This window comes from Electrophorus electricus, chromosome 18 (assembly GCF_041902795.1).
Source record: "Electrophorus electricus isolate QZ-2024a chromosome 18, ASM4190279v1, whole genome shotgun sequence".
NCBI classification, from domain to species: Eukaryota; Metazoa; Chordata; class Actinopteri; order Gymnotiformes; family Gymnotidae; genus Electrophorus; species Electrophorus electricus.
The window spans coordinates 6,559,798-6,587,078 of NC_137514.1; the positions used below are offsets into that span (position 1 = coordinate 6,559,798).

The window sequence follows — 27,281 nt, forward strand, 5'->3', positions numbered from 1 at the left end:
GCAGGGCAGGAAACGGTACGCCAGGAGCACGCCTTGCTCCCCGGGAGAGAGAGAATGGGCGAGAGCGAAGAAATGTGTCCTTAAGCAAAGGGGGTCGTACTTTTTGGCTGAGTGAGGGAAAAAAAAAAATACACAAGAGAAAAATCTCGTTTTTGTGGGTCGAGTGTCAAGGACGTTGGATTTGACTCGATCTTGTCCTGAAGCCGGCTTCTCCCGTTAGGAGTCACAAGGCTTGTTAATCTGCCTCGGTCGTCGGGTAAGTCTGCTAGACGAATCCACAGCAAATCTGAACTGGTGGGAGAGTGAAGATTCAGTTAGTTGTATTTTATGTGTATGGAATAAAAAAAAATGTAAATGGTGAACTATCAAAAGCTATGTGGGATCTGCACCCTCACGCCCCGCTGGAAGGGCTATTATTGTCTCGTCTAGTAATGAAAAAATTGCCAGAGAAGAAGAGCTGGCGAAATGGACAGCCGTCCGTCATCAGTACCCTGGACGCTCCGTTTGCGCAATACCTCGCTAATGCGCAAAACGTCTCCATTCTGCCATGGTCGAGGTTTTTTTGGAGGGGGGGCCGTGTAGTTGGTAGTAGTGTAATTAGCTCGCACAGTTAGCATGCCTCGGCTACATAGCCCAGAGCGACCAGTGTGTCCTCTTGTGCGGGCTATGCGCCCGTATCCGTTCAGAGAAAAAGACGCAAAACATGCGAGGTGACCAAAATAACGACAACAAAATTTCGGCTTTGGGACCTTTCGTCGTGTTAGCCCGCACACCACCTCGTCAATGTGCAGCAAATGAGACCTGAACCGTGTAAACGTGCTGTTTTATTGTCGACCTGATGTTGGGTGTGTTCATCGCTGTATTCGCCGTAGACTAACAAAACCCTTTAGGGTGGCGGTTATTCTGCGTGGATAAGTTTGGGAGCTGCGAGTTTGAAACATTTCAGAAAGGAAAGCGGTGGTCTCCACCCTTGCTGGCTTGGTGTGGTACAGGATCCGTAACCAAACGCACGACCACATCAGGTTCAAAGACATGCCTTCATAACCGATTGGCATCCGCAGCGTGGTCGTTCATATATCGCTTATTCGGACATTTATATATTGCGACGGTATCTTGTTCCATTGTCCTGCCCAGAAGACTTGGCCGGTAACTTAGATGGATGATTTTGCAGTTCACGTCCGCAGCGATAGGACGGTGCCAAGCGTAACCGAAGTGAATCGATTTTACAGAGAATGGTACAGCTCAATCTCTCCTTATATCACACTCTTCACAATGCTCCTCGACACGCTGGGAAGTTTTGGTCGAGTAATCGACTCTTATCCTGATTAGTATGAGCTAATCTCATTACACCGCCGCCCGACGTCTTTGGGTTAATTAGCTGGCGAGGGCGACCCTGTTGGACAGATGTGGGCCGCCACTGGCGATTAAGGACGCCCGCTTTGCGTTTCTTCCACTGTCTCTACAGCTATTTTTGCATTTTATATCGTTAGCCGCTAACTGGGTTATACAGAATGTTTTCCTGTCACACCATAAAATTACGTTTTGCAGGTTAGTTTTAACTTAAAAAAAAAGATTTCGCACATCATGATCTTTATGTAATAAACAACATATAAACCTCCAGTTAGTTGGGCAAGGATTCTTTTGGTGGGGGGGGGCATTGACGTCAGACCTCAGCCAATTGCATGCGTGTGAGCAGGCGTGCGTCGACCACCACCTGGCCGAGAACAAACGCAGGCCTGAGGTGCAGTGTTTGCCCACGTGCACTCAGTGCCACGAGGGAACTGCAGGCATAGTGACCATGCCTGAGGGCAGCTCAGCCTCCAGGCCGTAACGCTTGGCTGAGAGTCACCGTCCATCCTCGCAACTGGCAGAATCTCTCTCTCTGCGTCCCTGGGCTCCGTCCCGGTTTCCTTTGTGCGCTGTTGGAGCCTGAGCTGAGGAGAATACCGGGCAGAAACGCCTCCGTTTCTCCGCGCACTCCAGCTCCGCGCTCCTCCCTACAGCCATGTCACCCTGAGCGGAAAAGGAGGCTAGTCGTTCCCCCCCCCCCCCCCCCCCCAGGAAGTCCCCTGTCAACATAGAGACGAGGCTGTGTCACCATGTCAAGTGCTATTGCGAATCTCGGGACTCGAGTATGAGAATCCACCCGGGTTCAAACGGGTCAGTTCTCCCCCGTGCTCCTGGGAGAAGGCCATTGTTGGGCAGTGCGTGGACCTCAAGCGTATGCTGTGAACTTAGTTGCTCTTGGCTTCCCAGAAGAGCCCAATCCTACAGCACGTCTTGGTGTGGAGCTGTCGCCTTCCGTGACGTTCAGCCGGAGGGTGGATGTCGGCTACGTCTGCGTTCCCAGGCTCGGCGTGCCGGGGGTGCTGTTTCAGAGTGGCGCCACGCCCCGAGAAGCTTCAGACAAACTCGCAGTCGACTGTGATGCCTCCCCTGCCTTCGCGTTCTGCTTTTGGCGGAGTGCCGAATTAGCGCACTACCTTCAGGGAAGGAATAAGATGGCCTAGATTGTCGTTACCCAGTTCTGCTTTTGGACCGGCGTGCCCCGAAAATTCCTCTTCTCATCAGCTGCTCAGTGAACAAGCACTTCTGAAGGCCACGTAAGACCTTGGGAGCTGTTGGGACAGGGAGAAGATTGTCCGGGCAGCTCCGCCAGTGGGGCTCAGGAAAACACTAACCCTGCCGACCTGGAGAGCGAGCAAGTCCGTGCTTCACCATGGGTTGTGGTAAACACGGAAGCCGCCAGTCCTACTGGGGGGTGGGGATGTGGGGCTCTTCTGTGGGTGTTGCCCCTGAAGCAGCACGTCTGATGAGAAAATCAGCTGCCTTAAGACTTGACAGAGCTCCTCGGGGGGGTAGATGATACAAAGGCTCTGTGTGTTTGTGTGTGTGTGTGTGTGTGTGAGGTCACCTTCAGTCTACTAGCTATATGCATCAGCGGTGTCCCTGTACATTTTGTATCTTCTCAGACCGATCCAGGATCAGTTCAGGTCTTCTCATCTTCCTCTGATGAATTTGATTGTCTAACCAAGTGCAGGTCTGAGACCAGCACTTGCTTTGATCTGAGATGCTCGATGCACACATGCCTCAGGCCCACCGTCCCTGTTGTAGGTGGTGTTGTTTTACCAAAGAACCCTCCTGGGAGTCTGAAGGGAGGTTCAAAGAGACGTAGCCCTCTGTAAAACGGAGTCGGCAGGTAGAGCGAAACCGGAGAGGCGCACCTGGCCGGCCGCGGGATGGGATGCAGCTGTCCAGACGATGAGCCGACGGTCCCGTCGTTCTTTATTGGTGACTTTGGGTGCCAGCGATGAACCGTGATGGACTTCGGAAAGGCTGGCCTGATCATGTCTGGAGAGAGTGCGCGAGAGAGAGTCGTGGGGGGGGATGAATGACACGGAGGGACGCTTCCCATAGTGCTGGCAGTGGCTCCAGCATTCCAGGGAAGATTGGGTGTCCTATCCACTGTCCAGTTCCTGAAGGTGTTCCCTTGTGTTTTTGCAGACAGTACCATCTTTTCCTTGGCCCAAAGTTCTATTTATTTTCATATGTAAGAGTTTCTCTTGCCCTACGTCATCCAAGGTGGATTGCAGTGCGGATGATGTTTTGCATGCTTACGAGCATGCTGATGTTTTGAATGCTTAGTGGACAATATGACTTTTTTTTTTTTGTTTTTTTTTTTTTTTCCTTCACCATAACCCCTCAAAATAAATAAACAGGGCACTTTGTACAGGGACCAGGCTCAGCTCAGCTGGCCACATGAGTAACTGGGTGTACTCGTTTACATATCGTTGTCCTTCCTGAGAGACGTGGACGGCTGCTGGCTTCAGAGGGGCGACTTTTAGCCGCTTATTTGATTATTGAGCACAAGTGCTGTAGCAGGTGGCGGAGTCCCCGTCAACAGCAACCGCCAGGCAACAGCAGGTGGTCCCCTGCTCATTAGCATCCCCCGCCTCTGCGCTAGTACAGTGTGGACCCTGAGGTCAGGTCATGTGACAGGAAGTGGGCTCCCCAGGGGACTTCTATATTTTTCTGGGCCAAATCCAAATCATTCCGTGACCTACAAAGCGAAATGCGCACGGCCTCAAAGCGTCGAGCTCCTGTCCTGTGAAGTGCAGGGTGCGTCCTCTGGAAAAGGCAGCGTACTCCAGCGAAATGAAGAAAACCTCTGTGTTCGCGTGTCACGAGTCACCTTGCGAAGTGTAATGATTTGTCATAATGATGCTGCCCTAGAGCTGTATGCTGAGGATGACACGGTAATGTCGTTCCTGGAGGAACTCTAGTCTGTTACGCCCTCGACACCCCGGGGTGAGATGGGACGCACCCTGCCTCTTTTTTCAGTCCTGTTTCGATACAGGTCGTGGGTACTGGTGCCGTAATGACGTAGGCTAAGACTCGACCAGAGGAAACCTAGATGGGCTCACGATGGGCCCTCGATCCAGGCGCAGCTAATGTTGGAGGGGGTCAGTTTCTGAGACCAAGAAGAACCCGAGTACCAGTCAAAGTCAAATGTGTTTATATAGCACTTTTTACAACAGCCATATAACAGCATTTCATAGGCCTACAGACAGCTGAACAGGGAGCCACAATAACCTGAATGCTGAAACATAATATGTTACGCTATAGGGCTGGTATGTTTAACCCGACCAGCAGAAGTTTGGTGGAAGAAATGGGTAGTTTGTAGTGGAAACACATGCTGTCTTCTGCTTTTTTGTGAAAGGATCTTAACAGTTCTCTTAAACTGTTCATGAATAATAGTGAGCTGTCTTGTATACTAATTAGCATATGCTAATGATCATGGACGTTTGGGTGGGGGGTGGTTGCCGTGTATCCACTATTCCTCTTGGATCCACCTAGAGCTGCTTACTGACGTCCGGTCCGATGGGAGGCCGCGTACGCGAGCTTTTCTTTTTATCGTCAGTGGGCTCCTTCCCCTCGGCCGAGGGGCCTTCCCTTCCCAGAGCTGGACGTGTTCACGTGGAAACGGCCCGGGAGGCGAGGGGGAGCTGGCCCCATCGCCTGGCCCCATCGCCCGGCCCCGGGCACTCCTAGAGACTGAATCTTCATATCACTCCAGTGAAATTGGAGCTGACCCTTCTTGCCTCTGACCCTTCTGGCTTTACGCTGATGTCTTAACAGTGACTGAAAGTCAGGGGACGTGATCTCGTTTGAATGCTGTCGTCTGACGTTGTGTCGATCAGTTTGAACTCTTAACCAGCCACCAGATGGTTTCACTTATTATTAACATCAACTCGCTAGAAAGCGAGTGCATCACTTTTGATAGCAGATCTCACATGAGCTCTCACCGACTCTCATCATATCCAGCGTTGTGAGCGAAAAGTAACGTCCAGACTCCGGATCAGTATCTGAGGGCGTCGCTCTCTTCAGCTGTACATCTTCCTCTGCATTTTTTCTGTTTGCCTCATTGTCAGGCTCGCATTCCGTTTTCCATGTATCGCATCCTTTAGAGAATTCTTTTGGAATTTTCGAGATGAGATTCATGTCCTGTGCAATTTGCGGTGCATGAACTTGGGTTAATGCAAGGTTGTGAATCATGGCTTGTGGCATTGGAGCTCCCCTGAAGCGGCGTCTCAGTGGGGGAGTTTCTACGCGTCTTGCGCTTCTGGGAGCTGCTTGTTTTGTTCAGTTCTAAATACGAGCAGACCCCAGCCATGGCCTAAAACCTAACAAAGGAACATGTATGCGTTACAAATTACTTGACTGGTCATATTCTCTGACAGACCACCACCACAAACGCTGTGCTATTGGCTAGCGTTAGCCTTTCAGTTATAGCCTCTGCTTCTCCATATGTAAACGGGGTCATAGACCCAAATGTTTTGACAACCTTAATAGATGGACAGACATACCTCAAGACCAGACTTTATCCAAGTCACAATCAGCATTCCTTCACTCATTGCGAAACTTCCAGAGTGCCAGAAATCCTGGAAGCACAGTAGCTGTGTTGCATGCTGAAAGTTAACTGTGTGTTTGGGGGGCGGAATGAACCCATTTTTAACCCATTACCCCAGACCACCGCAAGCAGTAATGGACCCGGACACCTTTTAAAAATGCAGCATCCTCGCTGGCTCTTCGATGGTCTCTTGGTCGGGTCTCTGGACCAGAGGCAAAGCCCATTGTCCTTGTCTGTCAAGGGCTTCGGAGTTGGAGGCCTGATCTAAGTCCAGGTCTCCCTTCTGTCTAACGTAAATGTTTCACTTGGTCATACGTGGCAAAGCCAGTCGCAGGACACCTGTATAAATATGGGCAGAAGTGATGACCTTTGCAAACGTAATGTGTGGAAACGGGTTAGTCTTGTCCACATGGTGGGTGAGTGTTGTGTGGAATGCGGGAAAAAGTGTGTGTGTGTGTGTGTGTGTGTGTGTGTGTGTGTGTGTGTGTACTTGTTGAAGGGCCCTCTGCTTCATGTTGAATTTTCCATCTGCCCATGTCTCCTCAACCTCCACTGGGCTTCTGCAGAGGAGCTAAGATCAGCTCATAGAGTTGATCTTTGTAACCAGTGGACAGTGATGCAACGTCAGGGCAGGGTTACTGTGTTATCGCTCTCAGAGAAATAAAGCGTTCAGTGACCTGTTCTCCATTAGTATTTCCTTGTGTTGCCAGTGTGTACACACACACACACACACACACACACACTCGGGCTTTGTGCTGGTTCTTTGAAAGGAGCTTTGAACAATCCGGTGGAAGCGTTTTGTTAGTCCTGGTTCGTCACCATCCGCACAGCCGTGGCCATACAGGAGTAGTTTTGTTCCACCTGGATGTGTTCTGTTTGATGTTCACAGCCGTGTGTGTGTTTGTGCTGAAATATTGAAAATAAGTCTGAGACTGACACACACACACACACACACACACACACCCATTTCCGAAGAGTGGCCAGACCTCAGTCACCCCTCTGTTAATGCCTGAGCTGTGGGTGTCTGGCTCTGTGTGGCTGCTCTAAATTACTCACCCACGTGCCAGACGGGGGTGGCTAAGGCCTGTCCCCAGCTCAGTCTCAGCACTGCCACGCACACTGGCTCTTTATGGACCACATCCTGACCCAGGATCAGCCAGCCGTGGCAACCATGGGCAGTGATGGGGAAAGGTCCCGCTATTGAATGTGTGTGTGTGTGTGTGTGTGTGTGTGTGTGTCTCTCTCATGTCATAATAAATTAAATTATATGGACATGGAGGTGCTGTAAAATCCAACACCACAGCCAGTGATCAACCCAGGCCTTCGTCATGGTCCAATCACAGATTACATTCCTGAAATAAAACCTCCATGTTTTGCCTGCTCCGTTTTTGTATGTGTGCAGGATTTTGCTCCCCATCTTGCTTGGTGCCCCATGGTCCATCTCTTGCACCGTAAATTCTTTGATTATCCAGAGCGGCGGTGATGGGTTTTTTCGCTGCATAACTTTAACCGGGTTCAAAATCAACCCTCACCGTGTGGTATCTGGCAGCTTCCTAACACTGCACTGTAGGTGAGGTTTAGGTGGGGCAAGAAAAAAAAAAGAACGAGCTCCTCTCCGTATTCCCTGTCGCCGTGGGAAAATTCCATGTGGATGTCGGCCTGTGATTCCCAGGCCGCTGCGGAGCCGTGGCGAATGCTGCTGCACTGAGCGGAACAGCCTGCTTGCCGGATAATTGAATCCAGAGCCCAGTGGGGGGCCCTGGATAATGCTCACTGCTATAACTCACGGTCTGGGGCGCTTCACTTTGGAATATGAACTTTGGCTTTCCCTCCACTGCGATGGACTGCGCAAACATTGGCAGTGAAGCTCCACGCGCCGTCTTGTTGTTCTAGCACCGTGTGCTAGAGGTCTGTGCATTTGATACTAATGCGAGGTCACGTCTTTCCTTGACTGTCACTTATCCGCATTGACGCTCTGTAGTAGCCACAGTGTCCAGTGTAACAATAGATCAGGATTTGACTTGCATTGTGTGGTTGTTTTTTTGTTTTGTTTTTTACACGTGGTGGAAGGGCACTTTCCCATAAAACTGTTCATTTATTAAGGATTAGTTTATGGATCAGGAGAGACATGGTCTCGCTCATGCTATATTCCTTAAACGATGCATTGCATAAGATGTTGTGTGATCTAGGCATGACATTCAGTCCCTCATGACAGTCATGCAGTTGCATTCAAATATCTACTTTTCTTTGAAATGCAGGAAAGCTTGGAAAAAAGTTAGCGAATGCCAGTGCTCTTTTTTTTTTTTTTTTTTGTATTTTTTGTTCTTCTGTAGTCCTGAAGATTTGTCAAACAAGACATTAAGGTAGGCTACTGGCTTAGCAAGGCAAGCTAACCTAGGGAGGCTAAGGTACTCTCTGGCTACAGAGTTTTTTCATGCATGCCATGAAACGTAGCAGAGCTAGCTGGAGTTTGTCTTCTAAAACCTGTGACGTCTGTCATTTAAGATGCTAGCTTCAGCCAGTTAGCAACGCGGGTGAACTGACCCGTGACTGTCACTAGCCAATCAACTTGCTGACATGATTTTTATTTTATTTTTCACTTGTGTTCACTGGTCCGTTCATACTGTGCCGGTCATGACTCTCGAGCTCTTCCTTTGCAAATTTGGGTCCCAAAGTCTAATTGTAGTTGTTGCAGTATTTGAGGAGAGTTGAAAAAGATCTGCTTCCAGAAAGGATCAATGCACGACTAAGCAATCAACTCTGTGTGTGTGTGTGTGTGTGTGTGTGTGTGTGTGTGAGAAAAGGGACATGAATTAGGGTTAATCATCTCAGAGCACAAGCTTCACTTTGAAATGAGATCTTTTGTGTGCTCGCTCTCTGACGGGGCCTTGCATCAGTATTCTAATTCCTCCCCTCCCCTCCTGTTGTTCCCTGGGTGTCATAATTGTCATTGGTGTGTCTGGTGGTGCACATCCTCTAACAAATACACACATCCCAGCCCAGACTTTGATGGGTAGAGGTATACTAGAGTATTTAGGTCTATAGATACAACATATCCATTTGTGTTTCCCCTGTAAAGGAATATTAGAAAGAAAAGTGTGTGTGTGTGTGTGTGTGTGTGTGTGTGTGTGTGTGTGTGTGTGTGTGTGTGTGAGTGAGCAAGGAGACCAAAGCATTTGAGACAGAGTGAGGATTTTGTGTGCAATGTATGCTGCGTGAAGACCTGCCATTCCTGCTCCAGTTAGTGCTGACTCACTGTGGGTAGTCAACTCTCTCTGTCTCTCTCTCTCTCTCTCTCTCTCTCTCTCTCTCTCTCTCTCTCTCTCTCTGTCTCTGTCTGTCTCTCTCTCTCTCTCTCTCATGTGCCGTTCTGCTCTCTAGCTCGTTAAGCCGCTCTCAGCTCTACGGCCGGGAGCGTCCATGTTCCACTCCTGTGTCTCCAGAACAGTTCTGCACTGTTCCATCCATGCTGAGGTCCCGCTGATGGGGACTTTCCCCTGACATCACCTCCCAGTCCGAGTCTGACAGCTCCCCCTGCGGCCTCGCCCCACTTCCTGACCTCGCAGGAAGCCGGGCCTTTGTGTTCCGCCGCAGGCGTGGCCTAGACAGGAAACGGGCTGCTCACGGACACACCTGGCCAGACCCCGCCGGGGTGTGTGCGAGCGCGCGAGTAGGTTGGTCGTCGCGTTCTTGAGGGCTCGGGCGATCACGCAGGGCTCAGCTAGTTCCGCTCATGCTTGTTTGTTTTTTTTAAAAGGTGGTTTTTTGGTTCCCCCCCCCCATCCCCCCATCCCTTTTAAAAGCTGCCGTCCCCTGCGCGGTTACAGCCAGCTCAGCAGAGGTGACGCAGTCCTGCCCTGTCAGTCTGCGGGATGGCCTGCTGCTTCGGCAGGACGCTCTGCCTCCCGCCAGACCGGAGCCATCCTGACGCATGTGGGTTTGCACTCGCTTTGCCTATGTGGGTAACTTCCCGAAAAACAAACAAACAGACGGACTAATAAGCCCACACATCTCTGCTCCGTCTCATTAGTCAAACCCATCCCAGACACTGGTGAGAACACCCAAGCTGCCACTCTGCATTCTGGGAAGCGGGCAGTGTAACCGGACTCCTGGGATGACGGCGTTGTGTGTTTGAGGTTATTGTAGTTTCAAAAGTCATTTTTACCTTCAGGGGAAATGAGCAGACAGGTGCATCCACAGAAACCAGAACTTGACACCAAAATGTGTGTGTGTTTCTTTCTATGTGAGAGCACGTGTGTGTAAGAGAGACGGTGATTAAAGGAGACTGAGAATTCCCTGGCCTAGGCTGAGGCGGTGTGTGGCGAGGGGTGTCCTCCTTGATGCCCACTGAGCTGGAGTTTAACCCATAGACAGTATTGCACACTGCCATGGGTACCCCCCCCCCAACCACCACACACACACACACACACACACACACACACACACTTCACCTACTTACTCGTTCAGATTAGTGAGGGAATTTTGGTATTGACTCTTAGTCACTTAGTCTCATCTCTCACACACACACACATACTGCTGAGCTGTTTCCATTCTTATCTGGCTCCTATTGTTTTTAAATATTCTGTTCAACCAGCTAGTTCATTTTTTCCATGCGATTTTGGGGAAATTGCGTTTGCTGGTTTGTAAAGCGAGCTGTTGGGCATTCTTGGATGCTAAGTTTGGATCAAATGTGTGAGTTTATAAAAGACCACATGGTGGGCAACTTTGTGAGAAGTCTCTTTGTCATGCAAGACACACACACAGGCGCCGGCTGCCGTGTGGACAGACAGCTTGCGCAGTTGTGCCCTGGTGTGCAGCTGCGGCCTGTTTTTTCTCTCTCTTTCTTACACACACACACACAGCCTGTGCTTTGTCTCTGACTGGCTGGCTGTGATGAATGGCTAAGTATAGGATGTCGTGTTTCATATGACTTAATTGCGCCGTGCATCACGTAGGGTGAGCGCGCGCGTGTGTGTGTGTGTGTGTGTGAGAGAGAAAGGCGTTCATGAGGCACCTCAGCTCTGACACGCGTTAGGAATGACGTGCGTTTCAGCTGATGAGTCAGCTGTGAGTGGAAGACTTCTCCTTTCCTGATGTACACCCCCTGAAGCCTGTGGTTTTAGGTCTGGATGTGTACGATACACAGAAGACACAAGCACACACAGCTGCCATAGCTCATGCTGGTGTGTGTGTGTTTGGGGTGGGGTTCTGCCAGATCCCACTGAGCTGATCGGGTCTAAAGGCAGTTTCAGGGGCAACTTGCTACTGGTCATTTTAGTTCCTGCAAACAAAAATTCTGGTCTCCCCTGTCTTCTCGTGCCCAGGTCTCCAGTCCTGTCCAGCGCAGCGTCACCTCGTCCCGGCAGGACTGTCCTAAACCAAAGGTAGGCCACTTTCTTGAGTTTGCTTTGTATAGTCTTTGACAGGGTCCTGTGGGGCCATTTTTACTGTCCAAACAAAACAGCCTTAAAAGAACGGCTTGAAGAATGATGGCAAAGGGGCTGAATCCGTGAGAACTATAGCCACCAATTAGCAGATATGCATTCTTTCTCTGTCTCTCTCTGTCTGTCTCTCTCGTCAGCAACATTAGCCTGCTTGGTCAAAGCACTCACTTAAAAGCCTAAAGCAGTAGATTGTAGAACACACTGATTGGGCTGCTGGGAGATGTGGCGCCACACACCTTCTCTTCTGGCATCTTCACGGAAGGGAGACGCATAAACCGGCTCAGGTGCCGTGATGGCGCAGTTCTTGTAGAGATCTGGGCTGAATGAAAACACGCTAATGCTTGTGGAATGAACGCCTCTGTAAGAAGACGCCGAATAAAGGCCTTTAAACTGGGTTGGTACCGCAAGCTGGTTGGCACCGTCTGGCCGTCTTGGAGCGCGGCAGATCTGGTGTTCCCTGGGGGAGAACACGGTGCAGTGTGCCGGCAGAGAACGCGCGAGATCATGAGCTGTGAAATTCTTCCGAGGCGTTAAAAAAAAACAACAAAAAAAAACAACAACCAACAACAAGGATGTGAAGCAATCGGCGTAGCGTCTCCTGACGCCGGCCACTCTGATGGGCCCTTAGCGCCGGGTCCATGTTCATATGTGCTGCAGGGTTGGGGAAGATCTGATCTGGGCTCAGAGGCAGAGCAGTGTGGAAAGAGAGGGATGATGGGTGGAAGAATGTGAAGGGAGGGATAACGGAGACGAGCGCAGGTTGGGTCACCCCGGGGGCCCCCGCAGCCAAGAAGCTGGCCTCCTCTACCAAATGGCAAGCCCATTCACACAAACATCAGGCTGCTTTTGTTTGTTTTTGTTTTTGTTTGTTTTTGTTTTGGGTAGTGGTTCTTCAGCTGTGAGCACAGCCCACTGCCACTGTGTCATTCCCAAAACATTAGTTCCTGTCATTTCCGTTACCTCGTGTGACAGATCTGACGCCTTCAGGACCACCGCCGTGCAGAAGGGTTACATAACCAAGTGACCCGGCGCCCAGCCATTCCTAACGCAACACAGAACAATGGCTCCTTCTTCCCAATGCCGTAAACAGTCCGTAGCCATCTGCCAGTAAAGGTCAAAGGTGATGGACCAATTGGAGTATGACTGCATGCTACAAGGCACTTTCTTCAGAAGGGGCTGTTTCCTGGTGAACATTCCCAGCTGCTCGGAGAAGAGAGGGGTCATGCCTGCTGCTGCCACACACACACACACACACACACACACACACACAGCGTGGTACCACACATGCACTGCTGGAGCTGCACAGTATGTTTATACACACACACACACACCCACACACAGCAGGTGGCTATACTCAGGATACTGCAGTGGCTGGGCTAAGGGTGTCTGTTTCTCTTAGGGGCTGCTTTTGTGTGTGTGTGTGTGTGTGTGTGTGTGTGTGTGTGTGTGTGTGTGTGAACAACAAGGTAATGGTAATGACATGGTGTAACACTGGTCAAAGTTTCTGAGGACTAGCGGTTGGTGAACATGTATACACCAGCATGCATGCAAATCACAAGGGCATGTGCACTTTAAATCTCGCCCGCAGGATAGCTTCATGGGCAATATACTGCAAAATATTAATCTTCCAGGAAGAAACTCCTGGGTTTGTTTCCACCCCACCCACCCCCATTCACAGGGAATGAGCCGGACCTCCGGACTGCCCTGGTGATGTGTAATAGCCCCGGTCACGGTGCTGGAGGTGCCATTCGTTAGCAGCGGAGGTCCCTTTTAAAATTCCCAGCTAACCTTGGGTTTGAAACATCCCGCTAGGGCAGGGTAAACCTCGCCACAGTCAAAGCGACGCACCCTTTGCTCTCGCGACCTCCTGGAATCATGCCAGTACTTTATCAGAGAAGGCGGATCTGGCAGCCGTGTGTGTGTGTGTGTGTGTGTGTGTGTGTGTGTGTGTGTGTGTGTGTGCGTGCGTGCACGCAAAAATCAGGAAATGACATCAGTGTTTTTGAGACCCGGCCACGTCTCTGAAATGTTCTGTCTATCGCTATTTCCTCTCAAATGAGGTTGTTAAACCAAGAACAACATGCAGGTTTTTGTCAACAAGTGAAGGCACTTTTTCCTCAGTGGGTTTATAAATATATACACACACACAAACAGCCAGCTGTTCAACTGTTTGAAGGGTAGCCGGCTGTTGGTATGCCAGCGGTATGTGGCCACTACTTCATAGGTGTGGCATCCTCACAGAATGTCCCTGAGCTGCCAGCCTGGGCCGTTGGGTAGCAGTGACCCCTCAGACCGCATAGCCCCCCCCCCCCCCCCCCAAGCCTGGGAACGGGTCAGGCTTCGTTTTTCCCCCGCCGGAAGTGAAGTGATGTTAGCGGCAGGTTTGTGAGAGACTCTGTATCTCTGATGAACACAGAAGTGTTGCTAGGGAACTGAGCTTTTGAGATGAGAGAGAGAGAGAGAGAGATGAGAGAGAGAGAGAGACTGAGAGACACTTGATTGGCCTGTATCTCAAACATTTCTATCACCTCTTCATTAGATTTCTGTCCCTCCAGAACAGAATGCTTTGATTCTTTCTCGCCCCCAGTTGCGTCTTGGGTGGAAGCTTGTAACATGAAAGCGATGTGGTGTGTACGTGTATACAGAGCTTTTCAGAGGTCGTTATTGCTTAAATGAAATGACTGCAATTACAGGATTATGTACAAGATTATGTAGCCTTGGTCCAGATCAGCAGCAGCACTAGACTGCAGTAGCTGTGACGGAGAGGCAAATCACTGAGGATCTGGACTGGACTGTGTCCCAGTAGTCGGGCTGTAACGTCAGCGTCTCCTGTCCGGCTCTGTGCCTCCCCCCTGCAGAGAACCATGCTGGCATACCTTTATACCACTGATCTCAGGTCAGCTCCCAGTGTCCAAGCACTACCCCTAACCATGATTAGCTAGACCACTAAATTGATCTCAGATCAGCGCGAGGAGATCTTGGAGTTGTTTAATAACAAGGCTGTTCACACACCATGCACCGCTGTTTTGAGTGGAGGTTAGTTTTACTTTCTTTGACCTGGCCAAAAATCTTAAGCTGGTTTCTTTTCAAAATGGTCTGCTTATATTGCAACGTTTGATGCACAATGCAGTCTCTTTTTAAAATGTTTTGAAATGTAAAAAAAAAGTATTTCCTTACGGCTCTTTCACCATCTCTGGAGAGCCTTTGTTCCAGACGTAGGAACACGTGAGAGTCATCGGTGCATCCGGAAGGTTCCTTTAGCTCACTGCCACTTCCTGCCAATGTCCAATCACCTTCCTCTCCCAAACTCTTATCTCGAACTTTTGCAAAATGAAGGACTTTGATCAGAAGGGAAAGTTCTAACGTGAACTTAAGTCCTGGGAGTCTCTCCCATTCCTGACTGCAGCAAGCAGCTACCGTTAACAGCCATTGTTACACACCAGTTGAAGCTACACACTGGTTGCCATTACACACCAGTTGTAATTCAAAAACACATTAGCACGCAGTTTCCTGTTAGTATCCATTAGCAACGTGGCCATTTTTAAGGTAAAGTGCTCCCGTCACACTCACACTCTCTCTCTTTCTCTCTCTCTCTCTCTCTCTCTCTCTCTCTCTCTCTCTCTCTCTCTCTCTCTCTCTCTCTCTCTCTCTCTCTCTCTCTCTGAGAGAGAGAGAGAATATATGCCTAGTTTAGCATTAACAGCACAACCAGCTGCCCATGCTGTGGAACACTCCGGAAGTATAATGGAGTACTGGGGGTAGTGAACCGCAACTACAACAATACCCATCCCTCCCCCACCTGCAAATGTTTTTCACACGCAAACAGCCATTCAACATTGTCCGTTTACAGTTAGCCACCCCAGTCAAGCACTTTTGGAGCGGTACAGTATTTCTCAAAGGTCAGTTTGTTGTACACCACTGTATTCTGTTCCTTTTCCTGGTGCTTTTCACAGATGTATTCAAATGTCCCAGATGGTGTTTGGATAACTTTTACAGTTCAGGTGGGGCGTTTATGGCTTTTTCAACAGTGTATGATTATACCAGGGGTCATTCAAGGCTGTCGGTTTAGTCCTGCCATCAAGTAGCCTGATACTGCAGGGCGTTCACACACACTCACTCTCTCTCCTCATACATGCATCCATGTGTGTCCACACACACACAGACTTATATACATCTTGTGATCGAGACTTTATTGATTGGATGTGCCTGTGTAATGGTACATTTCTCGGGGGACAATTCTAAATGGTTTATTGATTTATTCTCCATACACATGGAAGCTATAACTAGCACTGACCAGCTAAACCCAAAGTTAAGGACCAGTCAGACTCCGGGTTTGACGTAATGGAGGGGCGGGACCAGTAAGAAAAATATACCGGCTGAGTTGGGAGTGCCCGCCTAAAGTCAGTTTAGTAAGATGCTTGTGCGTCACACAACTTCCCAAACGAAACCGTGATGTGGGTGTGAGTGTGTGGGTGTGGGTGTGTGGGTGTGTCTGAGAGAGAGAGAGAGAGACAGAGAGAGAATGGAGGGGCAAAAGGTGAGCAGCTGAAGGTTGAAAGAAACTGAAGGATGCTCATGAGAGAATTCTGCACATCCTAGACATTTCTCACACACACACACACACACACACACCCCCCCGCTGGAGCTGACAGATGTGATGCGCTGTAGGTGCCCAGACAGGGTTTCCCCAATGCTACTGTGTGGTGGGGTCCAGTTCGTTTCTGCCTCCAACACACGCATGCATATATACACACAGCTTCCTAAGGCATTCAGTCCTGTATAAAGGTACAGTATCTTCATTACTGTCCATGTAGTTAACATACCTACAGAGCAGCCAGACCTTTCCCGAGTCTTTCCCTCTGCAGAGATTGTTTGAACATGCCGTTGGTCCTGTCTTAGTTCTTATTTATTATTATTTGTAGGTATAAAAAGTATTAACTTGCTCATTCTCTCACCGCACCCCCCCACACACGGAGTAGCTATTTTCTCCCAGGCAGCTGCATGGGCGCATACACACACACGTGTGTGTGTGTGTGTGTGTGTACAACAGGCACGTTGAAACTGATGCATGTGTGTGAGATTAGCGATGTATGTCAGCATCTTGTGCTTCAGCTGTGTGTGCGTGTGTGCGTGTGTGTGTTGGAGACCAAGTCCACACCCAAGTAGAGTGGGAACATTTTCTAAAATCAGGCTGTTGAGCTTCAGGGAGCCAACACTAACTTTTTCTTTGTCTTTCCTTATTTACATCACTCCTCTCTCTCTCTCTCTCTCTCTCTCTTAATTCAGTTCAAGTGCTTTATTGGCCTGACAAATAATGGTGTGTGTTGTCTAAGCTGGTGTTCGGTTGGCTCTGTGTGTCTTACCTCCCTCTGTCCATCTCTGTGTGAGAGATCGCCCTTTACTCGTCTGAACACACACACACACAGTATTGCTTTAACCCGCTGCAGTTTACTGTCTCCTGCTAACTTCAGCCCAGTGAAGGGGAGCTTTTTACAGTGGGAAAACCCGGCGGCCTTTCCACACAGAAACGGACAGTCATTTTAGTAGAAGTAGCTACTAAATCAAAGCATCATCAACCCCGTCACCAGCGGCCGAAGAAGAAGTCCATAACGTCTCCTGAGTGCAGCTGTACCAGGGGACAGACGGACGCTCCTGTGCTGGTGTCTCTCAACAAAGAGACGGCAGGAGGAGCCGTCCTCCGCTGGGACGTGTGGACTCCAAATCCGTCTTTTTTTGTCAGCCTTTCAAAGGCTGCTTTTCTCACCGGCCGCCTGGCGTTTAATTTGGTCGACGGATCAGGACACACACGCGCACACGCAACCCCTCTGATCTCCGTTTGGGATCAAAGGATGGGGTCAATTTGACAGGTAATACGATCTCAAGTCATGTACCCCCCAGGGGACTGCTGCTTGGTTCAACCCGGAGAGAAGGTGAGCAACGGAGAGTTCTGCGCGCCCTTTTTCCAGATGCGTGAACTAAACATCCTGATGTTTTCAGATGGACTGACGCTGAGAAAGTTGGACGGAGGGAGGTGTGGTAAGATGGAAGCACAGATGCAGAGCGTGAGAGTGTGTCCCACTGCAGCATTCAATGTGCATTTGTTTTCTAATTCCTACTGTTGCATAACGAACCGCTACAGTTGCGTGCGTACACTTTCACACACTTTTCAGGCCCCACACACTCCTCTCTCTCATGCTGACTCACCCACCCTCATGTGTCTTGGTTGAGGGAGTGGTTGCTCTGGCTGTTGGCTCTCCTGTTGTACAGTAGAGGGCGCTCTCTCCTTACCTTAAATCCTTATGGCGTCTCTGTCGAGGTCAAAACCAAGACAACAGACCTTCCTCAGTGTAAAATACTGCATTTAAAGTTAGCAGTTAGTTTTTAATTACAATAATAGTAAAGGTTGTAGTTACTAAACATAGCGCGTGTGTGTGTGTGTGTGTGTGTGTGTCTCCTGGCTACACTTGGGGTGTGTGTTGTAGAGGTTGGGGCTTTGGCTGTACAGTGGAGGCCCTGTGCAGTGTAGTACAATACCAGGGAACTATAAGGCCGTTGTGTTCTTCACTGAGCCGAAAGGCACGACGGGGAAAGCCCAACGGAGGAGAACGAGGTGGCCGTTGCTGCGGCAACTGCACCAGTCTCGGAGATGTCATGAAGGTTACTATGACAACCATGCTACACTCCTCCAGCTGGCAACTGTGGTGCAGCGAAGGACACACTCGCGTTCCTGTGTGTGTGTTTGCCACGCGGTGTGTCTTTGGGGTGCGCAGGATGGCATGAGCTCAGCAGCCAAAGGTCGCCAGCCCGGCCGCCGCGTGGGCGGAGCTTCAGGTGCTGTGGGCGCGCACACGCAAACACACACACGCACACTAGAGGCGCTAGAAGGAGTGGTCCAGAGCTCACCATGCAAGACGTTGACATGGCAACCGCTGCAGACTGACTTTGTGATCAGAGAAGGCCTTTGGAGTTGCTATGGTGATGGAACAAGTTTGAGTTGTAAGGCATGAAAAATTGTAAGAGAGTGTGTGTGTATGTGTGTGTGTTTGTGAGACAGATGGAGCAGGTTTCAGATGATGAGTTGGACCACGCAGCAGAGGAGGACAGTGATAAGGAGGATCAGGACCTAGACAAGATGTTCGGAGACTGGTTGGGAGAACTGGACAAACTCACACAGGTAAAATGCACCCACCCACCCACACACACCACCCTTTCACAGTTTGACAGTTGATTCAGTTTATTCCATTATCATATTTGTAGAAGATTATAATTCCATGATCTGGAGAGGAGACAATGGCAGTTAATGTTAAATATGTTTCTTATCTCTCTCTCTCTCTCTCTCTCTCTCTCTCTCTCTCTCTCTCTCCCCCCCCCCCCCCCCAGAGTTTGGATGACGGGCGTCCAGGGAAGGTACACAAAGCTCCTCTCAGAGAAGAGACCAACCTGGCCAACTTCTCCTACCGATTCTCCATGTACAACATCAACGGTCAGCACACGTGTACCCCCATACAGGAAGCATCCCAGAATGCACCAGTGCACTCACACAGTTTCCACAATTTTGCTTTTCCCTCCTGTGAGCGTGTGCACGTGCTGTTCATTGATTTGCCCAAGAAGTCCCGTATATAGTGTAACCGCAGTGTGCTATAGGGGTAACTGGAGTGTACTGTAGTAAAAGATGGACACAGTCAAAACTCCTATGAAGTTCAAAAGATTTCCAGAGAAAAAGGATGTTTTGGGCAGAGCTCCATCCATCCTTCATTCCATGGAAGTTGCTTTTTGCAGTGTATCTACACTGAAACAGCAGACTATAGAAAGAGGTGATCTGGATAGGTGTGTGTGTGTGTGTGTGTGTGTGTGTGTGTGTGTGTGTGTGTGTGTGTGTGTGTGTGTGTCTGTTGCAAACCCCTCTGCTCTATCCCCCACAGAAGCCATAAACCAGGGCGAGCCGGTCGACCTGGACGCCCTCATGGCTGACCTCTGCTCCATTGAGCAGGAGCTTAGCACCATTGGCAAGCCTTCCTCCGGCCGCCCGGTGGACCCCAAAACCCGGCAGCGCCCCGGCCCAGGTCGCTCGGGCAGCGCCCGTCAGGTGGGGGGAGGGGGCGGGGCCGGGGGCGGGAGCAGCAGTGGGGGCAGCGCCTGCAGCAGCACCCGGGCCTCCCCTGCTAGCACTGTCCGCGGAGGTCAGCCCCGCCCCCTCGCTTCTAACTTCTCCTTGGATGACATCACTGCCCAGCTGGAGAAGGCGTCGCGGAGCATGGACGAGGCGGCGCGTCAGACCTCACCCTCGTCCTCCTCCTGCTCCTCCTCCTCGCATTCATCGGCCGCGCCACGCAGCGCCATGGCGACGGCGGGCCCGCACCACCGGCGCACCGGCTCGGCGGGAACGCTCGGCGAAGCGGAGGCACGCTCGGTCGGACATTCATCGCGCTCCAGCATTAACTCCGCCTCTGCCTCCAGCACGGATTCGCTGGACATGAGGGGGCAAGAGGGGGAGGGGCATGGGGCAGGGATGGGCCACGCCCACAAGAGTGCAAACCTGAATCAGACGAGCACAGAGGTACAATACACACACACGTACGTACACGTGCGTGTACACACAATGACAAACTCATGTCTGTTTTTCTTTTTTTTCTTTACATCACATTAGTTTTATTTGTTATTTAATACATTTTTAGGGTATTTTAAAAATCGCAGCTGTGGAATTAATTAATTTAAAAAAATGAAATCTGTGACTGCAGAGATTAGAACAATTTCTTTTTTCAAATCTGCCAGTCCATGACTGCATTTCCCAGGGTACTTTGCACTCTGAGGTCATGGAGTACAGTAGAGCTTCTGGCTCCAGGGTGGGATTCCAGATGTCTGCACTGTTAGCAAAAGCCAAGTGAAAAAAGCCCCCCACCCTCGTTATGTGTAGGGTATTTGTTACAGCTCAAAGCCGGCTTGGCTCACCACTTTCTCTATTGCCAACTAATGTTAACAGAGTTTCTCTTAACCAACAGATAAGTGCAGTAAGGGTGTGTGTGTGTGTGTGTGAGGGAGAGTAAGTGACTCTTACAAAGGTGCTGAGGGGAAAAGTCACACTTTAGTTACTGTTAAGTCTGAGTTTCAAATGACTCGCTTGAGTATTTATTCAGCAAAAGATGTGGAGTAGCTTTTTAAACGCACACACACACATATACACACTTCTGTTCCCAGCTCTTCTCTGGTCTCACAAGCAGAGGAAAGGGTGTGTTGTGGTTTTAATGTGATGATGATGACTGTTTTATTGACTTCATCCTGGAGCTGTTGAACAGCTGACTCATGGCCTGGATCGACTCCACACCACACACACACACACACACACACACACACACACACACACACACACACACACACACAGACATACCACATACACATCCAAAATCTGTGAGGTGTGTAATAAGGTTCCAGTAATCTGGTGCAGTCAGTGAAACTACTGCAGGTTAGCTAAAATCAGATGCAGTTTATCCTTACAAACCTGAGTGTGCATTCATATAATGTAACATGCCTTGCAAACGGTTCTAGTGTGTGTGCATAGAAGCCTTGCTGCATGACTGCTGTGAAGAATGTTTGACATGCTGTAATTAACCCCGCTGCACACTCTATGTAATTATAATTACCATTCCAGTCTTTTTGCTAATTAATTGTGCTAATTAGCCCACGGTAAATGAATAACCTCCATGCGGATCCGCGTGCACCGTGACGCAGAAGGTGCCATTTTCATCGGCAGCACGACGGGAATGTGCACATTCTGACAGGTTTAGCATGCAGCCTGTGTCCTGTGTGTGTGTGTGTGTGTGTGTGTGTGTGTGTGTGTGTGTGTGTGTGTGTGTGTGTGTGTGTGTGTGTGTGTGTGTGTGTGTGCGTGCAATGCGCTGTGCTCTTTTAACAGTAGTGAAGCAGTGAGGCTCTCCATTGCTCAGCCTGCTTCATCCTCACGCTCATTTAGTTTCGCCTTTGGTGGGGTCACGGGGGTCCAATGACTCCAAACGCAAATAAGTGACTCTGTGGAGCGTCATTTTCTTACGTTGCCCCCCTCCCCTTGCCTGCCTGCATGACTGATGCCACCCTCACTTGTCTGCCTGCATGACTGATGCCACCCTCACTTGCCTGCCTGCATGACTGATGCCACCCTCACTTGCCTGCCTGCATGACTGATGCCCCCCTCCCCTTGCCTGCCTGCATGACTGATGCCACCCTCACTTGTCTGCCTGCATGACTGATGCCACCCTCACTTGCCTGCCTGCATGACTGATGCCACCCTCACTTGCCTGCCTGCATGACTGATGCCCCCCTCCCCTTGCCTGCCTGCATGACTGATGCCACCCTCACTTGTCTGCCTGCATGACTGATGCCACCCTCACTTGCCTGCCTGCATGACTGATGCCCCCCTCACTTGTCTGCCTGCATGACTGATGCCACCCTCCCCTTGCCTGCCTGCATGACTGATGCCACCCTCACTTGTCTGCCTGCATGACTGATGCCACCCTCACTTGCCTGCCTGCATGACTGATGCCACCCTCACTTGCCTGCCTGCATGACTGATGCCCCCCTCCCCTTGCCTGCCTGCATGACTGATGCCACCCTCACTTGTCTGCCTGCATGACTGATGCCACCCTCACTTGCCTGCCTGCATGACTGATGCCCCCCTCCCCTTGCCTGCCTGCATGACTGATGCCACCCTCACTTGTCTGCCTGCATGACTGATGCCACCCTCCCCTTGCCTGCCTGCATGACTGATGCCACCCTCACTTGTCTGTCTGAGATGTCACCACCTGACCCCTCCCCTGTCCCCAGCATGCCTTGCCGAGAAGGGCGAATGGTAACGCTGCCAGGCGGCACCTAGACTTCTCCTCGCACGAGTGGGAAGTGGATCAGTGCACTGTAAGTGTGTGTGTGTGTGTGTGTGTGAGAGAGAATGTGAATGTGGTGTGCGCCCTTCGATTCCAGCAGTTCATTTTTGTTAATCTGCCAGGGTAACCAGAAAGATTACTCAATAAATCCCTTGCACAAAGAACGTGTGTTTTAAAATCCAGAGTCCATCCAGTTCTAGGGGGTATCTAAACATCAGACAGCGTGACTGTCCCCGTCTTCCCGTTCTGGTTTGCTTAGGCATATATGAGGCTACTGATAATTACACCTCTGCTCTGCAGTAGCACTTAAAAGGGACCTCCAAACAGTTTGAATGCTTTCATCATAATCATCATCTATATCACTCATTTCTTACCTTTTTTTTCTTGTTTTTTTGGGTCACGTCTCTCTCCACCTCTCAGTTAACGTACCACAATCAACACGCTTTCACTCTGTTTAAAAATCACTGACATGTTCTAGATCAGCCGAGATCATTTTGCACTGACTGATCTTGTCTGTCTCCTCCTCTGCTGTCGTGAAGCACTCCTACCTGGACAGGGAGACCTCCCTGATTCTCAAAAGCATTGCGGGGAAACCCTCTCACCTGCTGACCAAGGTGAACACGCACCCTTTCGCTTGCTCCCGCCTCCTCTTTACTGTCCGCATGTGATTGGTGCGCTCACGTCGCTGCCCTCTTAACCCCACCCCCTGGCCATTATTGGACTCCGAGCTTCACCCACCACAAACATCTGTCGATTTGCATAGCTTCACCCCCTATGGCCGCATGTGCGATGCCCATTTGCCTAAAAACCCTGCCCACTTTCCTAAACTCCTCCCACTTTCTGTCTTCAAGTTTTTAAAGGGATTTAAAGCGAGTCCAGTCTGTACTGGACTGGCACACGAGCCTGTTTCCCGACAGAGCTGTAGAACAAATCATTGTATGTAACAAAAATTACTTTGAACGTTCAACAACAGGTAATGGCTGCGATGTGTTTGGAAACTGTACCCAGATCGTCCAATAGCCCCGTTTCTTTAGAATAGCCAAACACCACAGTAAGGTTTTTAAATGTTTGACGGGGTGTATTTCGGTGCTGATCTGTGATCAGTCTTTTTCGTTCATGTTCGTGATCAGTCTGGATCCATGTACATGAATGAAACCTTCCCATAGATCATCACACTTGGTCACAGACACGTGAATGCGCAGGACTGATTCTTTGTGTTGAAAGTACATTCAGAAACTGCCTGCGTGGTTCTGACCTGCAATACTTGCACGCCAACAGGAGATGGTATTTATTAAGAATTGTCTACTTGCAGTGTTATAAAACGTGTTGGAGTAAATGATACTTTAAAAGAGGGAAAACTGCAATGTAATTATTGCTGGACGTAGAGTTCTGTGGAGCCCCGCGCCCTTTTGACTGTAGGCTGATGATTTCAACGTGCTGCCTGTTTGAAAGGCGGCTGTGGGTATACAGCAGTGTGACCCAACAACCATCTCTGCTGATGGAGACCCTCCTGAGCGAAAGCTGCCACACTGCACAGAGGAAACGTCCCCGTCATCAACTGCGTGTGAGATTAGAGAACTGCTCGCGTAGTTTACATTCGCGGCATTTGGCTGACGCGTTTGTCCAAAGCGGCTTACGATTATGACTGAGTACAACTGGAGGGTCTTGCTCAGTGGCAGCTTGGCAGCGCTTGAACCAGCAACCTTCCGATTACAAGTCATGTGCCTTAACCACTGAGCCACCACTGCGCAAGACGTATCTCCCAAAAACAGCCCGGCGCCGCCTTTTTGCGACAGCTGCGTGGTTGGGACCAGGAGAGGCCAGGGAGGCCCGATTCGCGCTCTTCATCCTCGCCAGGCGTCCTGTCGCAGCCGTGGACGGAGACGGCGCGTCGAATTACAGCACGAGGAGCAGGAGGAGGGGGCCGAGGAAGAGGAGAGACTTCAAAGAGAATCTGAATGGGTTTATAACGGGCTTTGCAAAGGCCGCTAACGTCGCGTTAGTGCTTGCGCGCTCGCTGTAGATCACACACATGCTCAGTGCAGGACTAGCACTGCTGGACGGAGCTGAAAGAATGAGCCAAGCAATGGTAGTGATACAGACATGGGTGAAACACTGCTTTCCTGTTTATCTCTCTGTGTCTGTCTCTCTCTCTCTCTCTCTCTCTCAGCCTAAGAGTAACAGGATAAAGCTGAGTGGGGATGAGGGGGGGGGTGAGTGAACGGAAGGCATGGAGAGACAATTCACTGTCCTGTTCCCTCCAGTGAAGAAATAAATAGTACATCAGCAAAAAAAAAAAACCTCCCTGTGGATCTCCCCACGGAAATTCCAGAAACCGAGCAGTTTCTTTTTCAGCGAGAGCGACAGCAGAGGGGCTGTAAGCGTTGGTCCTCGTTGTGATTGGCTATCCAAAAAAGAAGGTCATGGAAGTGGGACCCTCCGGTTGGCCCATGGGGCCACGGGTGCTTGTGTTGATTGGTCGAGAGCGAGCGGAGGGTTCCTTGTTCGTGAGGGGGATTCATCTCCGAGATAAGAGAGAGGGAGAGAAGAGACAGTGGGAGACGGGCACACTGAGACCGAAAGAAGAGACATGCACACGGAGAGGAAAATGAGACCGTGAGGGAGACAAGCGGGAAGTGGACAGAAGCTGAGAGAGACTCTGCTGGTCTCCCTCTCCCACCCTGCCACATTACCAGACCTGTAGCTCACTAGCGTGCGCTCTGACGCCCGTGGAGCCTCTGGTCGCGTGGGACACCGTCCCCTCCGTCTAGCTCTCGCGCACGCGCGCACGTCTTCTCGTCTCCTCAGGACTTCGTTGGTCTTTGCCGTCTAGGTTGTTCTGTCTCTGCCTCTGCAGCATTAGAGACTCTTGGTAACGCGCACCTCCACGGAATCGCCTTTCTTCCATCCTGGACTATTTTCCGGGACTTGTTTGTTTGCTTGCTTGTTTTTTTTTTTCCCACCCCCGAAACGCCGGCCAGAAGGTCCACCTCGCGCACCACGCAGATAAGCACCTGTGGACGGCGTCGCGGGGGTGGGGGCGCGTGGTGCGGGCTAGCCCACGTGCAGCTGCCTTGGGGGGGGGGGGGGGGGGTGGAAGATGGACGTGGTGACCGCCTGCTGGAGGGGCCAGGTAGGGTGGCGGGGGTCCAGGGGCAGCGGGGTCAGTGGGCGGTGGGGCTCCAAGTAGCAGGCAGAGCTACAGACAAGAAAACTGACCGTGTAGAAAAAGACCGTGCTCCTGTTGGTGTGAAGACCTTTGGTGCGTTTTGTAGGCGTCCGCCCGTGTCTCCGTAGGGATGTGTGTGTGTTTAATGTTATTTTGGTGTTCCTTCATGTTTCTGTTTGTTAATTTTGTCGTGTTTCTATAGGAAGAGCAAGCTGCCAAAGCAAAGGCTGAGAAAATCCGTGTGGCTCTGGAGAAAATCAAAGAAGCCCAGGTCAAAAAGGTGGGTGGGGGGTGTGTGTGTGTGTGTGTGTGTGTGTGTGTGTGTGTGTGTGTGTGTGTGTGTGTGTGTTTCTCCATGAGACCCAGTATATCCACCATCTAAGTGCTGCACACCAGAGTGCATCTCTCGCGCACTCCGCTGGGAAAGAGGAGTGAGCCAGATGAGCAAGCACAGCAGAAAATAGGTCACTGTGTACGCATGTGCGCGCGCGCGCCTCTTATCTGTCGCTGGTTTAATAGGAGACCTGCACCGCTACTGACACACACACACACACACACACACACACACACACACACACACACACACACACACACACACACACACGCCTTTATCCCCAGTCCCGCCGCAGCTGGTACACTCCGCCCAGCCGTGTGGGTTCAGGGCTGGTCTAAACGACCACGGGGAGCAGACAAACGCCACCAGGCACGCGCTCGCCCCAAGGAGCCTGTCAAGCCCGGCTGGTGAATGGGCCTCTTTTGCAGTGGCTGGTGCATGTTTGGCTTTACTGTGAGCTCTGAGGAAAGTGGGAGCTCTGAGCCATCATGGCAGGTAGGGGCAGAGCCAGACTGCTTCTTTGTGTAAGAATGGGTTGTAATGACTGTAATGGATGGGCTTTGATGACTGTGTGAATCACCTATAATAACATTTATAATGTCTCTTTACCACATAATTTAAATAATAAGTGTTTTAGGGTAGTGGCACAGTTAGAATATTCATCATATTATAGGGGTTTTATGTGCATTGGGGAAATTGAAGATAAGTGTCTCCAGATAGCATATATTTATGCTAAATTACTTGGTGTGTGTGCTTATGTTTGTGCATACATGCGTGTGTGAGAGAGAGAGAGAGAGGAGTGTTGGGGAGAGGTTGGACCCATCGAGTGTTTTCAGTCGTACTCTGTCATGGTCTCTCTCTCTCTCTCAGCGGAGAGAAAATAGGGTGTGAAATTGGGAGGCGGGTGCTCTTCTCTGCTCCTGACGTTTCTGATTATACACAGTCTTCTGAAGCCCTTCGTGTAGCTCACAGATCGGAGGAGTCGTTTTACATATGTGAAGCAATGCGCAAGAAAGGGGAAATTTATTTCAGTTAATTTAAATCACTAACGCTCCCATTCATAACTGTAACTTCGTTCATATAGAATTGAAAGCAGCTCCAGTGAGACTGGAACACAGTGCCTAGCAGGCCCACTGGTTTCATCCACACAGTCACGTGGAGACACTGATGGCTCATGAGGACGATCACCGGGTCACAGCTGGTCAGGACCGCTGTGTTCGTCCGCTCACGGAGCATCAGCACAGCTGGGGCTTTTAACGGGGAGCTCGGGGCCTGACCAGGGCAGAACCTTGGAGGGTGACGGTGGAGAGAGCCAAGCTCACATCAGCCCTCTGTTGCACAGAGCTCTCTCTCTCTCTGTCTGTCTCTCTCTCTCTCTCTCTCTCTCACACCAAGTGCAAAAGGAAGTGCTATTGGTTTATGGATTTGTCTTTAAAAGGTTAACTTCGACCCAAAGTAGCTGGAGGGGGAAAAAAATAATACTCCAAACCAACTTTAGTCACTGTGGCACACATTTCTGTACAACATCAATACATTACTAACACAGTTTCAG

The 27,281-nt window shown here is 50.4% G+C and overlaps 1 protein-coding gene across 3 annotated transcripts in view; it reads left to right on the forward strand.

The window, feature by feature from the left end:
• Nucleotides 1-39: 39 nt before the first annotated feature.
• raph1b (Ras association (RalGDS/AF-6) and pleckstrin homology domains 1b) overlaps nt 40-27,281 on the forward strand; it is a 34,600-nt gene continuing 7,358 nt past the window's right edge. Inside the window, exons 1-7 of one of the 3 annotated variants that reach the window (XM_027022308.3) lie at nt 40-256; nt 11,236-11,295; nt 18,410-18,529; nt 18,736-18,838; nt 19,278-19,912; nt 22,766-22,840; nt 25,598-25,675. In XM_027022308.3, the coding sequence (XP_026878109.3) occupies nt 18,410-18,529; nt 18,736-18,838; nt 19,278-19,912; nt 22,766-22,840; nt 25,598-25,675 (1,011 nt within the window). In that variant the 5' untranslated portion in view covers nt 40-256; nt 11,236-11,295. The remainder of the gene's footprint in view (nt 257-11,235; nt 11,296-18,409; nt 18,530-18,735; nt 18,839-19,277; nt 19,913-22,765; nt 22,841-25,597; nt 25,676-27,281) is intronic. The other 2 variants (XM_035534824.2, XM_081701104.1) reach the window with 2 other exon arrangements.